The sequence below is a fragment of the Sphaeramia orbicularis genome, chromosome 1, assembly GCF_902148855.1.
Source record: "Sphaeramia orbicularis chromosome 1, fSphaOr1.1, whole genome shotgun sequence".
In the NCBI taxonomy this organism is placed as follows: Eukaryota; Metazoa; Chordata; class Actinopteri; order Kurtiformes; family Apogonidae; genus Sphaeramia; species Sphaeramia orbicularis.
Genome location: NC_043957.1, coordinates 15676620 through 15691936, shown reverse-complemented (window position 1 = coordinate 15691936; position 15317 = coordinate 15676620). Strand labels below are relative to the sequence as shown.

At 41.2% G+C, this 15317-nt stretch overlaps 3 protein-coding genes across 3 annotated transcripts; all 3 read right to left on the bottom strand.

Moving 5' to 3' along the window:
- Nucleotides 1–709: 709 nt before the first annotated feature.
- On the bottom strand, nucleotides 710–2347 carry LOC115417426 (E3 ubiquitin-protein ligase TRIM21-like). Its single transcript, XM_030131343.1, has one exon. The coding sequence runs from the start codon at nucleotides 2345–2347 to the stop codon at nucleotides 710–712; it is 1638 nt and encodes a 545-aa protein (XP_029987203.1).
- A 3438-nt stretch (nucleotides 2348–5785) lies between these two features.
- Nucleotides 5786–7231, bottom strand: LOC115417417 (E3 ubiquitin-protein ligase TRIM21-like). Its single transcript, XM_030131329.1, has 2 exons — nucleotides 6978–7231; nucleotides 5786–6890 (listed from the first exon to the last, which is right to left on the bottom strand). Exons 1-2 carry the CDS (start codon nucleotides 7229–7231, stop codon nucleotides 5786–5788), a joined length of 1359 nt encoding a protein of 452 aa, XP_029987189.1.
- A 6013-nt stretch (nucleotides 7232–13244) lies between these two features.
- On the bottom strand, nucleotides 13245–14902 carry LOC115436341 (E3 ubiquitin-protein ligase TRIM21-like). Its single transcript, XM_030159228.1, has 2 exons — nucleotides 14584–14902; nucleotides 13245–14142 (listed from the first exon to the last, which is right to left on the bottom strand). The coding sequence occupies exons 1-2, from the start codon at nucleotides 14900–14902 to the stop codon at nucleotides 13283–13285; spliced, it is 1179 nt and encodes a 392-aa protein (XP_030015088.1). The 3' UTR covers nucleotides 13245–13282.
- Between the last annotated feature and the right edge of the window lie 415 nt (nucleotides 14903–15317).

The following is a 15317-nucleotide window of genomic DNA, read 5'->3' as shown; positions in this document are numbered from 1 at the left end:
TTCAGAGGACAGTCAAAGCCCTCTCCCCTCCCAGATAGACATTTACACCCCCCAGTGCCTCAGCAGAGCTCAGAACATTATCAAGGACAGTTCACATCCCTGGTCTCAGCTGTTTGGCCTGTTGCCCTCTGGCAGGCGCTACAGGTGCATCAAGGCAAGGACAAACTGACTGAAAAACAGTTTCTGAGAGCCATCACCACCCTGAACTCTCACATGTAACGACCTCAGCCATCAAGACAGTGTACAATGTGCCATATATCCTCCACTGTCACATAACTACCTGGACATTCATTCATCCTGTGCAATACAATCATTCCCACATGGAATATATATCCATCTGTGAATATTAATCACCCTGTGCACTATAATTATTCTGTTCATATTCAACATCCTGTTCAATATATTCTTACATTTTTTGTATTCTCAATTTTATCCTTCTGTCTTCATATTTGTATAGACAGCTAACTGCACCGTCTTGTAGGACTTTATCTTATTTTGCACCTTATATTTTATATATAGTTACCTGTTTGCACTGAAAAAGGAGAAGCTCTCCAATCTTGTTGTACATTCAGAAAACAAAGGGCATTCTATTCTATTCTATTCTATTCTATTCTATTCTATTCTATTCTATTCTATTCTATTCTATTCTATTCTATTCTATTCTATTTATGGCCAAAAGGGTTTTCACAGGCACCAACTATCAGTAAATCTAAGGGAGTCTGACAGGAGTGATGATCAGAGGAGCAGAGTTTTTACCTCCATCCCTACCACATGGGCTGAAAAATGGGAGGAGTTTATCACTGAAGCAGCAGTCAGTGAAGGAGTAGATGAGAGCTGAAGAATCTACATCATAAAAGGAGACCAGACCCTCCTCATAATCCACAAACACCCCCACCTTCTGAGGACCAGACTCCAGAGACAGATGGATGGGAGGGTCAGTACGAGCCCTGTACTGATTTCTATTTCTCAACCAGATGGTCCAGTATCCATTCTGAGGCCTTTCCATGATGTACGCCTTCCTGTTGATGGACTCTCTGACCACTCCTAAACTCCAGTTAGTCTTTCCTTTGACCTGAACCTCAAAGTAAAACCTGCCTGAACAGAAACTCTGCTTTCCCAAAACATTACGACAGATAGAGAATCTCTCTGGTTTGTCTGGAAGGTTCTTCCAATCAACACCACAGCTGACCTGTTTCCCGTCATCAGACAGGATGAGTTTAGGATATGCTGTATCTGGATCCAGAGTCACATCCACCTCATACTGCTGGACTGTCTTCAGCTTCACTTTCAGCAGTTTTATCTTGTCCTCTTTGACTTTGTTCTCCAGCTGGGACACAGTTTTCACTACACTTTCCTCATATGATGGTGGATGGACGCTGACCTTTGTCCAGGTCTTCATGGGTGGAGCAGTCTTTATAGATGTGAATCCTTGGACAAAGTGGAGGTGGTTTTCAGAACCTGAGAGCTGTTCCACCTCAGTGCTTCTCTTCTTCAGCTCAGAGATTTCCTGTTCCAGCTCTCTGATGAAGTCTTCAGCCTGTTTCTCTGTGGTTCTCTGCTTTTCTTGGATCTCCTCAATGAGCTGGTCCAGACTTCTCTGAACAGACTCCATCAGAGCAGTGAAGACCTCAACACCTTCTGCTGTTTGTCTGTCTGCAGCTTTCTTACTGAGGTCCACTGAGTGTTGGATCTCCTGGATCTTCAGTTGTCTCTCCTGGATCATCTGCTGAATTTCAGCCCCTGTCTTCTTCAGCTCTGCCTTCTGTTTTTTGTGTTCCTCTTTCAGAGGAACAAACTCATGTGTCATGTGGTCTTTGTAGGTGCAGTGCAGACAGATACAGGTGTGGTCTGTTTTACAGAACAGCTCCAGAGGTTTATCATGTTTCATACACATCCTGTCTTCCAGGTTCTCCACAGGGTGGATCAGCTGATGTCTTTTTAGTACTGAAAGTGTCAGATGAGGTTCCAGATGAGTCTGACAGTAGGAGGTCAGACACACCAGGCAGGACTTCAGGGCCTTCAGTTTGGTTTCAGTGCAGACGTCGCAGGGAACTTCTCCTGGTTTGGCAGCTTGTTGATCTGAGCTGTAGATGTTTGGTTCATGTTGAGCTTCACGTCTGAACTGAGACACCATCTCTGAGATGAAAGTGTTGATCTTCAACAGAGGTCTAATGTAAAAATGTTCACCACATGTGGGACATGTCCATGTATTTTTGGCAAAGTGTTCAGTGATGCAGTGTTTGCAGAAGTTGTGTCCACATGGCATGGTGACTGGATCAGTAAAGATATCCAGACAGATGGAACACAGGAACTGATCTTCATATCGCACTGGACCAGCAGCAGCCATCTCTACATTAACATCCAATTAAAAATCCATAATTATTACTCGCTGGGAAAATTCTTAAAACACTAAAAACACTTTTGTGCAGCAGAAACCACTGATTGTGATCACATCCTGGTCAAACTGATCATTAAAAGAAATTGATTTTAATAACTAAATCTTTCATTTGTCTGTAAAGGGTATGTTTAATACTTGAAAATACAATGAAAACCCTTAAACAATTGCACTGAGGAGAGGTTCATCAACAGCAACACCCTCTCTCCTTCAGTCCCTGTCTTTGCAAATGCAAGGGAAGCATGCCCACCAAATACTGCTGATCTATTCACCTTTTCAACCATTTATTTAGTTAGTAATGACTTATTACTTACAGATTATTACAATTTGGGATATAAGGGTTGTATTGATGTGCAGCAAATGAAAATACTCCAAAAATGTCACAACAGCTCTAAAAATGTAAAGATATGCTTTGGAGATCTTGTTCTATGGTCAGAAGGGATTATATCCATGTTAGTTGTACAGTACAACCTGTGACACCAGTAGCTGCAGTTTCACAGAAGAGCCAACAGGTAGCACTGTGGGCTAAACAGCCTCTGAAGAAGATGTCAGACATTCAATATAACATTATCATTGTACAGACAACTGTCTCCACGAGATATACACTGTGGGTTGACAGACTTAACAGACTTCTTATTGAGTAGTTGGAAAACAAGCTCAGGAAGTTTTTCTTAACGTTCGCAAAAATGAAGCATCTTGGTCACGTGAAAGAAGGTTGTTTCATAAATTTTATGATTTTACCTTAAGTTAAACATATGATGAAGAACTGAAAGACTGACATGGATTAGTTATTTTTTACAATGAAGATTTCTTTATTTTCATGGCATAAAAGTGGAATATATTGCTAAAATGAAATAAAATCAAACAAACCAAAGTCACAAGTATGAGCTTAGACCTCCTGTATGGATGCATCCCCTGCAGAATGATTCCATCCCAAAATGTTTGATCCATATGATCAGTTTATCGCTGTTACCATGATCACTATCAGTGATTCCCACTGCATGTCTTCTACTGAAATAGAAAACACATCAGTTGAATCACAGTACATATTCTGAGCTATACTCACCAGGCTTTTATTCTGTAGATGATCAGTGGAGTTTGACTGAAATGTGTCTGTTCTGTAGCTCTGCCGTCATATGACTGACATTCATTTACAATATGTGACAAAGCTCTGATATATTTCCTGCGGAGCTCCACCTTTAAGACCAACAGGTTTATGTGATTTGTTTCCTCATGTTCATAAAATATTACAGTAAGAGTTTTTATCGTCTCCTATCTTTGCTGTCATAAGACTCTGGTATATAATTCTTTAAATGTAATTGGGCAGAAACAAATGCTGCGATTTAGTCAAATTGAATCAGAAAATGTAACAAATTGGCTACAATATATAGTATTAAATATTATAAGTGGCCACACAAACCAAAATCCACACGTCACATCAAACTAACTCATCCAGAAAGTGTACCAGCACTTTCCTCCTGGATTATTTATGTGGTCAGTAGTATTTTATACTCATACTCCTTCCTTTGTGAACTAATAAATGCACAACAATCACTAGTAGAACTATAAATCAAGACCTAGCTCTGTTGAAAAGCTTCTGCATGTCAGTGATAAACTGACAATAACAGGGGTTTATGGTGATTTTATAACAGCCATGGGGTGATGTTTAACCTCCACACCTTAGCTTCGAGTCACAGTTACATCTAATTTATTGTTCAAATGGAAAGGTTAGAAGTCACACCTTCTATATTTTAATGAAATGAAAACAGCAAGAAAAAACACAAAAACTTATTATTAATGAATGAACAGATCAATTTATTTTTTCAAAGTGGCTATTGCCACAATACTGTGGGACTAACTTTCTCATTTGGCTTTTACCACAGAGCATTCTATCATGTGTAGACTGGTAGCCTGTCACCCTGCTGACACAGTACTGTGGCAGTACAGGGTGGGGAAGCAAAATTTACAATATTTTGAGGCAGGGATTGAAAGACAGTGTATGACCAATTTGGTTATTGAAAGTCATGAACAGTCATAAACAGTCTTTATGGACACTCCAACTATTTTTGAAATCTCCTTTGGTGTGATGAGTGCATTCAGCAAATCACACACTCTTTGACGTTTGCTTTCCTGATTACTCATATGGGCAAAAGTTTCTGAAAAGGTATGGATAATAGTGTTAGGTATGATTATGACATCAATATATGTTTGGTTTCAAAACAATTGACGTAGTTCCTGCTGAGAAAAAACAACTAAATGTTCATTGTTAATTTTGCTTCCCCACCCTGTAAGCATCGCACATGTCTGTCTGGTTACAGGAAAAGGCTTGGGTAACAGTTATTGGACACTACGTCCGAATGACAATGCTAGTGATATTTTTCTTTTGAAGATTCTAAAAGTTTTGCATCCACACTCGTATCATTTCAAGAAATATCTGCATCCAGGTGGTAAACTGGGTTAAAACAGTGTAATACGTATGCCATACCTATTTGTGGTGCTGTACACAAACACAGACAAAGCCGCAGGATACATTAAAATCACAGAAGAATGCAGTGAACATGCGCATGAGGTTACATCCAGGGTTTTCTTCTTCTGGTTACGTGGTACTAGGGTGTCATTGTTTCCATAAAGTGGTGTTTTGCCCATCCATACAGCAACGCCAGGGCGTCATTGGGTGATTTTTCCGCTCTGGGACCTGTTCTCCATAAATATTATTTCAGGCTACCGACAACGCCGATGTCATGTGGACAAAAGGCCCAAACATTAAACTTTTACGGACTGACATAATTTGGTTGTGGTGTGTACGAGGTGTATACACCATATATCACCACAGTACTGTGACAACAAGAGGCCAATGAGTTCATGGAACAGTATCCATGATTGGTTCTGTGACAACAAATGTCCTCACTGCTTATTGTCATAGTCCAAATGCTAACATTTGATTGGCTCTGTGGCAATAGACAAGCTGATATTTCGTGCCATTGTACTGTGGCAGTAGCCATCGCCTTTTTTTGGTTTTCTTGCAAACAGTGTAGTTTGTCGGTGAGAATTAGTCTGGGGCCTCTCAGTTCATTGTCTTTTTCCAAAGGGCATGAGACCAAAAGCTCCTCCTCCTTTCAAACCACATCTGACCCATCTGTTATTATGACACATCGTGATCTTTCTCGACCTTTACATATGTTAAATCACCTCAGTTCATCACATCAAAGTCTGTCAAATCCTCCACCTTAAATGTTTCCCTTTAAATATATTTAAAGAAAAAGTACATGGATCAAAGCCACAGACTGAGATTAAACAGGATAATTCAGTAAAGTAATGTAATGTAAATCTAATGTAAAAGTGTGATGTACAGCTTTCGTTGTCCAGGTCTTACTTGGATTTTGAGGATTTCTACTCTGTGTGTCTGACAGGAGTGATGATCAGAGGAGCAGAGTTTTTACCTCCATCATTGCGACATGGACTGAAGAATGGGAGGAGTTTATCATTGAAGCAGCAGCCAATGAAGGAGTAGATGAGAACTGAAGAATCTACGTCATAAAAGGAGACCAGACCCTCCTCATAATCCACAAACACCCCCACCTTCTGAGGCTGAGACTCTAGGGACAGATGGACAGAAGGTGCACAGTATTCATTTCCATTCCTCAACCAGATGGACCAATATCCGTTCTGAGGATTCAGTGCGATGTGGACCTTCCTGTTCACAGACTCTCTGACCACTCCTAAAGCCCAGCCAGACTTTCCTTTGACCTGAACCTCAAAGTAAAACCTGCCTGAACAGAAACTCTGCTTTCCCAAAATATTACAACAGAGAGAAAATCTCTGTGGTTTGTCTGGAAGGTTCTTCCTTCCATCTCCACATTTAACCTGTTTTTCATCTTCAGACAGAACGAGCCAGGAATTTGCTGTATCTGGGTCCAGAGTCACATCCACCTCATACTGCTGGACTCTCTTCAGCTCAGCTTCAACCATCTTCTTCATGTCTTTTCTGAGTTTGTCCTCCAGCTGAGACACAGCTCTCACCACAGTCCCCTCATATGATGGTGGACGAACGCTGACCTTTGTCCAGGTCTTCATGGGTGGAGCAGTGTTTACAGATGAGAATCTTTGGACAAAGTGGAGGTGGTCTTCACAACCTGAGAGCTGCTTCAGCTCAGTGCCTCTCTTCTTCAGCTCAGAGATTTCTTGTTCCAGCTCTTTGATGAAGTCTTCAGCCTGTTTCTCTGTGGTTCTCTGCTTTTCTTGGATCTCCTCTTTGAGCTGGATCAGACTTCTCTGAGCAGACTCCATCAGAGCAGTGAAGACCTCAACACCTTCTGCTGTTTGTCTGTCTGCAGCTTTCTTACCGAGGTCCACTGAGTGTTGGATCTCCTGGATCTTCAGTTGTCTCTCCTGAATCATCTGCCAAATTTCAGCCTCTATCTTCTTCAGCTCTGTCTTCTGTTCTTCATGTTCTTTTCTCAGAGGAACAAACTCATGATTCTTGTGGTCTAAAACAAGACAGAGTAGACAGATACAGGTGTGGTCTGTTTTACAGAACAGCTCCAGAGGTTTATCATGTTTCATACAAATCCTGCTGCTGTTTGCTCTCTTTTGAGCTTCATGCCTGAACTGGGCCACCATCTCTGAGATGAAAGTGTTGATCTTCAACTGAGGTTTTGTGTGGAAAACCTCTTTACACATGGGACACTGATATGGAACATTGACGTTGAAGTGTTCAGTAATGCAGGATTTGCAGAAGTTGTGTCCACATGATGTGGTGACCGGGTCAGTGAACACATCCAGACAGATGGAACACAGGAACTGATGTTCACACAGCAGACAACTGGCAGCAGCCATATTTGTACACTGGAAACAGAGATGAACATGCAAATAGTAAAACTGGAATCAGTCCAGGTAACAAGAACTGACAAGCACTGAATGTAAATGTATATCCTGAAGTGATGACACCTGTCTTTTACAGTGTAGGTACAGAGTTAGTGTGTGATTAGGATGATAAGGTCACAGACTCTCAAAATAGTAGTATTTAAATGAAACAGTAAATCACTTTAAACAGGGCTGTTTTGTGTTAATGTTTTACTGGATTTTTATCCGTATCATACAAAACATGTCAAACCCTCATGGTTTAATGGACACTATAAAACAAAGTTCAGTCACATTTCATTACAGCTCTTTATAGAATAAAACTTCACTTTCCAGCCTGATGTTAAACGCAAGTTGTCTTTAGTTCAAACCTTAGAAAATACAGTGAAGTGCAATAAAGGTTCCCTGTCTAGAGCACAAGTCAAAAGAAGTCAACAAAAATATAAGTTATTTCTACTCAAGACTGCATACGTTGCATGCCTGTAAAAACAGTAAAAAGCAAACTTTACACAGATGTCTTTTGCCTTTTCTTTAACTGATTCGTCATGACCTGCCTCTACACTTACGGTCCATGGACTCTGTACAGAGTTTTAAAAAACACCTCAAAACACTCCTGTTAAAGTAGGCTTTTTAATTTCCCAACTTACTCAGGGCTGCTACAAACTGATTGCACTTTATGTATTTTTCATATTTTAATTGTATTTTATTGTTTTTAAATGGTATTTTAATTGCATTTTATTTGTACTGTTTATTTGTACTTTGCACTGTAAAGCACTTTGTGACTCTGTGAAAAGAGCTCTATAAATAAAATTTACTTACTTATTTTCTTATGTAGGCATCTACAGTTTAATTACTATATGCAACGATAAGTTTATATGATGCTAATATCTGCAGAAACAGAGTAAATGTCCTTTTCTACTCACCAGTGTTTGTTGTGATGTTGAGGAAGATGTCTTGAACTCAGCTCTTTATCACATTCAACTGAAACACTTCTGCTGTTTCAAAAAACTTATCACATCTTTTCATTGACATGACTTTAAATGAATCCTGTGTTTCCAGTTCTGTTCATTTGCATGCTGTCACGCTACACATCCATCAGGTTCATGAATATTCATTAAATCTTTAGGCGCCAGATCAGCTGGAGTTGACTCAACCTGTCTGTGGTTTTAGATGCATCCAATTTAGTTTGACAGAACATTTTCAGATTTGGTGCAAACATTCATCCAAACTTAATGAACTAAAGAAACTGGCCAGATGTCAAAAGTTATAGACAGTATGACCTCATACATCCTCTACGTCTTGTTCTTTTGGTTTGTTCTTCAACAGTTTATGTCTAAAGAATGTTACACATTATATTGTGTTATGTGTCCAAAAGAATCATGGTCAACCATGCTGTTCTGTGGAAGCTCATTTCTACCACTGAGATATCACTTGAGTGAAAACTGTTATTCCAAAATAATGACTTAAGGCCAGCTCCAATACAAATGAGAAAACATTATAGTATGTCATTCACAAAGAACCTGTAAAGAGTGGAATTCACTCAAAATCCACTGCCAAGAGCATATGTCAATGCTTCATCTGAGTCATGTGCATAGATATGAATGAGGGATTTTCATACATTGAAATGTAATCATACATAACGGAGATCAGGCTGATGTGTTGACCTTTAACCTAAATATTCTGCAGTCTTGGAGAGTAGCATCTACAAAAACATTAATGACCATCAGATTCTGACTTTATCTGTTAGTGACGTTACTTCTGCTGTGCCATGTATGTAAATGAAAACAGTCTCTTTTGGAGTTCAGAGATGCCGTAACAACAATGCTAATGTTTCCAGATATGTTCAGTGGAATGCTACATTATTTTAAGAGACAAACATTAATCAAACATGTTTCAGATCTTCCTGAATTACATTAACATCTGTAGCCCATTTTGATGATTCAGTATATTATATTATAGGAATGAAATACTATAGAAGCTTCCAAGATGTTTGAGCCTGCAGAGCTCTGTGTGTCTGTGTTTCTGTTGTTGAAAAATTAGCAAATTGTGGCTGAAAACATCTGGAACCATAGAAACTTGAAAGCAATGATCTGTGACAGTTTAGCTTTATCTTCAAGACAGAAAGAGAACCAGGATGAGATGATGTGAGAACTGACTTAATGAGGGATTCATAAACAGCTGTTGAAATGTTTTTGCTCACAGGTGAGTTTACCTGCCAGCGAAAATGCTTTAAGGCTGATGGAATCAGTCATATTTGAATATATAATGAGTGTCATATTATCTGTGTTGCAAATCATATTTATGTAGGGGCAGAATAATATGGGAGCAGCCCTGTGGGACCCCTGTGTTTCCATCAGTGTTGGATCTTCAGCTGTTGATTATAACATGTCATAATGTGTCTTGTCAGAAGTCTCTGATTCTCTTAACCAGTTCAGGCTGGATCTGTTGCTCAGTGAGGCGGGTGAACATTGTGTTTATGTTGATGACGGATGAAACATCCATGAAACACATCACAGAGCGTGAATGAGATCATTTATCTTGTACGGGGCCGGTGATTTCCACTGTTTCACCAGGACTAAATGTCACCCACTGTGCTTTTGTCTGTTGAGCCTGGAGGGTGGATGGGGCTGCAAGGACTCCAGGGCTGAATCTGCTCCACAATGATCAATTGTGACAATCAGAAAATAACTCACACACAAACGTTTAATATTTTATGATTTTTCTTATTTAAAATGAAGACTGTGTACAGTGTGTACGTGTATTTATTATAGTTGATGAACATAATCTTTACTGTCACTGCTGTTATTGAATATTGAATTCTCCTGAACACTACTATCATTTGAATGTATAGAAGTCAATCACATAATGGAAACACATTCACAATCACAGCATTTTAAATTCAAGTTAACAGTATAAAATGTGGTGGCCCAGAGGTGCAACAATTTAGGCTGTTCTCTGTTTTTTGTTATAGTGGATAATTTTTGGGGCTGTTCTCTTTTTTTTCTTATAGTGGATCATTTTTGGGGCTGTTGCACCTTTGGGCCACCGTAATAACACCATCATTATCATTGTATTAAATCACAGTGCATCACAACCTGTCCAACCAGGATTATTATCACTGTAAATTTTACCATGTAAGTACATTTGAATAAAGATTAATACACATTGAAACAGTTTAAATTGTCACTAAGTATAGCAACTCCAGTAAATCATAGAAAATCTTTACATTTGATGAATCTCTTACTCAGTGTCTGACAGGAGTGATGATCAGAGGAGCAGAATTTTTACCTCCATCATTTAGACCTTGATTGAAGAATGGGAGGAGTTTATTCCTGAAGCAGCAGCCAATGAAGGAGTAGATGAGAATTGGAGAATCCATGTCATAAAAGGAGACCAGACCCTCCTCATAATCCACAAACACCCCCACTTTCTGAGGATCAGACTTCTGGCATCAGGGTGCGCACTGGCCTGCAGCGGGTGGCGGTCTGGGCCGGCCTGGCTGCCCGGTGTGCTGGGTGGGACCCCTGCCTGGGGAGATGGGTGGCTCCTGGGCTCGTGGGGCTCGGGGACCGGCGCCTTGCCTGCCCCTGGGTGGCCAGCCCCTGGCGGGGGGGTGGCGGCTGGCGTCCCTGGCCTCCTGGGGCCTGTGCTCGGCTGCTGTGGGGCCTCTGGTGGGGGGCCTCCCTCGACCATCTTCGGGGCGGGCACACTGTTGCCTCTCGGGGGGGGGGCGGGCTGGATCCCCCCTCTCTGTGGTGTCTGCTGGATGGCCGGGCCTTGGGGCCCTCTTGGTTGGTCCCTGATCCTTGGAGGGAGTGCGGTTGCGGTTGCATGCCTGTGTTCTTCACCTCAGTCTGTTTGCCTTGTTCACTCTGTCACAGCAGATGAATGTGAACAACTGATGTTGTGTGGATTTGTTTCTGGTATTATTTGTTATAGGTATTATTTGGGCGAATGTGGTATATGACATTTTGTTCATGCTTTCTTATATTCTTCATTTCACAGGTCTTATGTATCTCATTGTTGTGTTTTTTTTGTAGTTTTGTTTGTTTGTTTTTTTGTTTTCTTCTCTCTCTTCTGCCCAGTTTACTCAGTTCTGGTTGTAGTTATTGTCATCATTATAATTGTCTCCATGGTTGTTGCTGTTTGTATTGTTGATACTTTCTTGTGAGGGTCTTCGCCACCTTCTTCTCTCTTGTTTTCTCCCCTTCTTCTACCCCCCCACCCCCACCCCCCATGTCAGGTCCGGCATCGAAATGTGGTTCAACAAAACTCATAATAAACACAGTAGAATATCAAAGGGCGCTTCATATACTTTATGAAGTTACCCTTGGCAAAGCAAATTTGTTCAGCACCAAAAGGAACCAGACTACCATTCTGCTGTTAGAACGCTGGACAAGACAAGTAGGGAAAAAAAAAAAAGTAGTGTGAGATACTCCCTGGTAAAATGTCCAAATAAAAGAGGATACACAAGCAAAGGTGTTAGAAAAATGGGCAATGATGACTGGGAGTACAGTTGATGTCGGCTGCTGCCTTATCGGTACAGACAGCTGCCTGTCAGCCAGCTGAGCCCATAAAAAAAGGAAAAAAAAAAGAAAAAAAAAAAAAAGAAAGCAAAATACTGAGCATAATGTTAGAATAAATGGTGCAAAATTGCTCAAGAAAAGTTAAAAATAGAGAAAAAACTAGAAAAGGATGGGTTAATGTCTTGATCTAAAATTGTGAAGTGAAGAGAGATAATAATTGGCACTTTATAAATAACAATTGAATTTGATTTAATTGCATTGCATTGAATTGAACTGAATTTAATAGAACTGGGAAAAAATGTGAGGCAGTATGTTGGTCAAGTGACTTGGCATTATTGGACTAATTTTTACCCCAGATTGGGGAGGTATTGAACCAGTTCTTGGGGGGCCATCCTTAACCTTCTTTTTCAAGGTCAAAAAGGGGTTGGTGCATCAAATTTAACTTTGGCAATGTAAACTTACATTTTTCAGTTGTTTCGGGTTCAATGCATGGCCATGGGGGTAGATAGGAGAAGCTAGCTCAGATGAGGTGAGGGGATAGTGATCCTGGAAGGAGAGGAAGGAGCAACTGGGGTGGAGATTCATTACAATATTCAACATCTTGTTAAATGAGAATTAGTTTGGGCCCTCTCAGTTTCTTTTCTGTTTGCAGAGGGCGTTTACATCAGGGCCAAATTTTCTGTGGATGGATACACAAAGAACCAATCAGAGCACTGGTTTTGTACAGAACCCAGTATTGGACAGGCACCAGTCACAGGTTGCTGCTTCTCATTGTACTAAACCACATCTGACCTGCCCTGTATCAGATAGATAGATGTGATTGGTTCTGCCCAGTGCCGGGCTGATTTCAGGCTACTGGTTAAGGGCACTGACAGGAAAATTAACCTAGTATATGTGTTTTTGATGGCTAAGAACCTGGAGAACACAGAGGAAACCCACATAACTTGAACACAGAGGGGTCTCCATCACACAGAAAGATCTTGCTGTGGCTGGGAATTGCTGCAAGGGGAAACCAGAGACCACTGAACTACCATGCTGTCCTAATGTTCAAAGATGCACTTCCAAGCTAGATGCACATGAGATATACCTTCAGCCTGGAATCACTAGTTTCTTTTAATTTTTGAACAACTTGACCAGGAATGTTTAGAACCCAGGCTGCATCCCAGCAGCAACAGACAGTCTTGGATCAGAGGGGCCATAAGGTTCACATCTCCAGTGTTGGAGCTTACGGTCCTCATCTTCCTGTGCAGTGATGACCAGTCAAATGAAAGCTTTGCAGAGGTACACCCTTTAGATTATCAACAGGAACCATGGCACTGCAAGTTCCACCATTATCAGTTTGTAGGTGAACTCTGAAACAGTGGCTTGAGTCATAAGATCTGAGGTCAAATAGATGCTGTGACATCCAGTCCTTGAATTTCTGTTGCTGGCTTGTTTTGTTTTAGTCTAATTTGCAGCGTTCATTAGTCAGTATCAGGTTTGACTTGGACTTTGCGGTTTTCTACTCAGTGTGTCTGACAGGAGTGATGATCAGAGGAGCAGAGTTTTTACCTCCATCATTGCGACATGGACTGAAGAATGGGAGGAGTTTATCACTGAAGCAGCAGCCAATGAAGGAGTATATGAGAGCTGAAGAATCTACATCATAAAAACAGACCAGACCCTCCTCATAATCCACAAACACCCCCACTTTCTGAGGACTAGACTTCAAAGACAGATGGACAGGAGGGTCAGTACGTGCCTTGTAATCACTTCCATTTCTCAACCAAATGGTCCAGTATCCATTCTGAGGACTCAAGGTGACCTGAGCTTTTCTGTTGATGGAGTCTCTGGCCACTCCTAAATCCCATTTAGTCTTTCCTTTGACCTGAACCTCAAAGTAAAACCTGCCTGAAGAGAAACTTTGCTTTCCCAAAATATTACAACAAATAGAGAATCTCTTTGGATTGTCTTGAATATTTTTGGGCATGTCACGACAATTAACTTGCTTCTCATCATCAGACAGATCAAGATAAGGACTTGCTGTATCAGGATCCAGAGTCACATCCACCTCATACTGTTGGACTCTCCTCAGCTCAGCCTCAACCAAATTCTTCATGTCTTGTCTGAGTTTGTCCTCCAGCTGAGACACAGCTCTCACCACAGTCCCCTCATATGATGGTGGACGGACACTGACCTTTGTCCTGGTCTTCATGGATAGAGCAGTGTTCACAGATGTGAATCTTTGGACAAAGTGGAGGTGGTCTTCAGAACCTGAGAGCTTCTCCACCTCAATTCTTCTGTTCCTCAGCTCTGAGATTTCTTGTTCCAGCTCTTTGATGAAGTCTTCAGCCTGTTTCTCTGTGGTTCTCTGCTTTTCTTGGATCTCCTCTTTGAGCTGGATCAGACTTCTCTGAACAGATTCCAACAGAGCAGTGAAGACCTCAACACCTTCCGCTGTCTCTCTGTCTGCAGCTTCCTTACTGACTTTGACAAAGTGTTTAACACTTTGAATCCTCAATCTTCTCTCCTGGATCATCTTCTGAATTTCAGCCACTGTCTTTTGTTCATCATTTTGTACTTTCAGGTGAAAAAAATCATGACTTTTGTGGTCTGAGTAGGTGCAGTGCTGACAGATACATGTGTGGTCTGTTTTACAGAACAGCTTGTCGTGTTTCATACACATCCTGTCTTCCAGGTTCTCCACAGGGGGGATCAGCTGATGTCTTTTTAGTCCTGAAACTGTCAGATGAGGTTCCAGATGAGTCTGACAGTAGGAGGTCAGACACACCAGGCAGGATTTCAGGGCCTTCAGTTTGGTTTCAGTGCAGACGTCACAGGGAACTTCTCCTGGTTTGGCAGCTTGTTGATCTGAGCTGTAGATGTTTGGTTCATGTTGAGCTTGATGTTGGAAGTGAGCCACCATCTGTGAGACAAAGATGTTGATCTTCAGCTGAGGTCTTGTGTAGAAAACTTCATTACACATGGGACACTTCTGTTGAACACTGACATTAAAATGTTCAGTGATGCAGTTTTTGCAGAAGTTGTGTCCACATGGTATAGTGACTGGATCAGTGAACACATCCAGACAGATGGAACACAGGAACTGATCTTCACATCGAACACGACCAGCAGTAGCCATACCTGTAAAGTAAAATCCAAGTTAAGAGTTATAATCACAAACAGGGAAGTTGCTTCTAGAACACCAGGTCTCACCATTTAGCCTTCTGGAAGTTTCTTGAGTCTATCAGTGGAACTCAGAGGACAGAGGATCTCCACCCAATCACCCCAGTGAACCCTTTAACCCCCAGTCACGTCAAGGAACAAGGAAGGATGCCTATCAAACCCAGTTAGGTACTTAACCCCTACGTATGTCAAAACTGGACATGTTAAATAGATCTCTTGAGTACCCTTCTTTCAACTTGGCAACTACCAAATGTGGTCTAAGGAAGAACAATTTGATCTCAAACCAGTCAAGCATCTGCAGGATGTGCTGGTCACGGTGTAATGGCTGATAGGTGTGAAGTGCAGCTGAGTTTTAGAGAAGAACTGTAGAA

What these genes read in the sequence shown, in the direction of transcription:
- LOC115417426 (XM_030131343.1), bottom strand. Translation starts at nt 2,347, where the DNA reads ATGGCTGCTGCTGGTCCAGTGCGATATGAAGATCAGTTCCTGTGTTCC.
- LOC115436341 (XM_030159228.1), bottom strand. Translation starts at nt 14,902, where the DNA reads ATGGCTACTGCTGGTCGTGTTCGATGTGAAGATCAGTTCCTGTGTTCC. An exon ending in TCCCTGTGACGTCTGCACTG is followed by an intron (nt 14,143 to 14,583) that starts AAACCAAACTGA and finishes AAGAGGAGATCC; the next exon opens with AAGAAAAGCAGAGAACCACA.
- LOC115417417 (XM_030131329.1), bottom strand. Translation starts at nt 7,231, where the DNA reads ATGGCTGCTGCCAGTTGTCTGCTGTGTGAACATCAGTTCCTGTGTTCC. An exon ending in CATGAAGCTCAAAAGAGAGC is followed by an intron (nt 6,891 to 6,977) that starts AAACAGCAGCAG and finishes TCTACTCTGTCT; the next exon opens with TGTTTTAGACCACAAGAATC.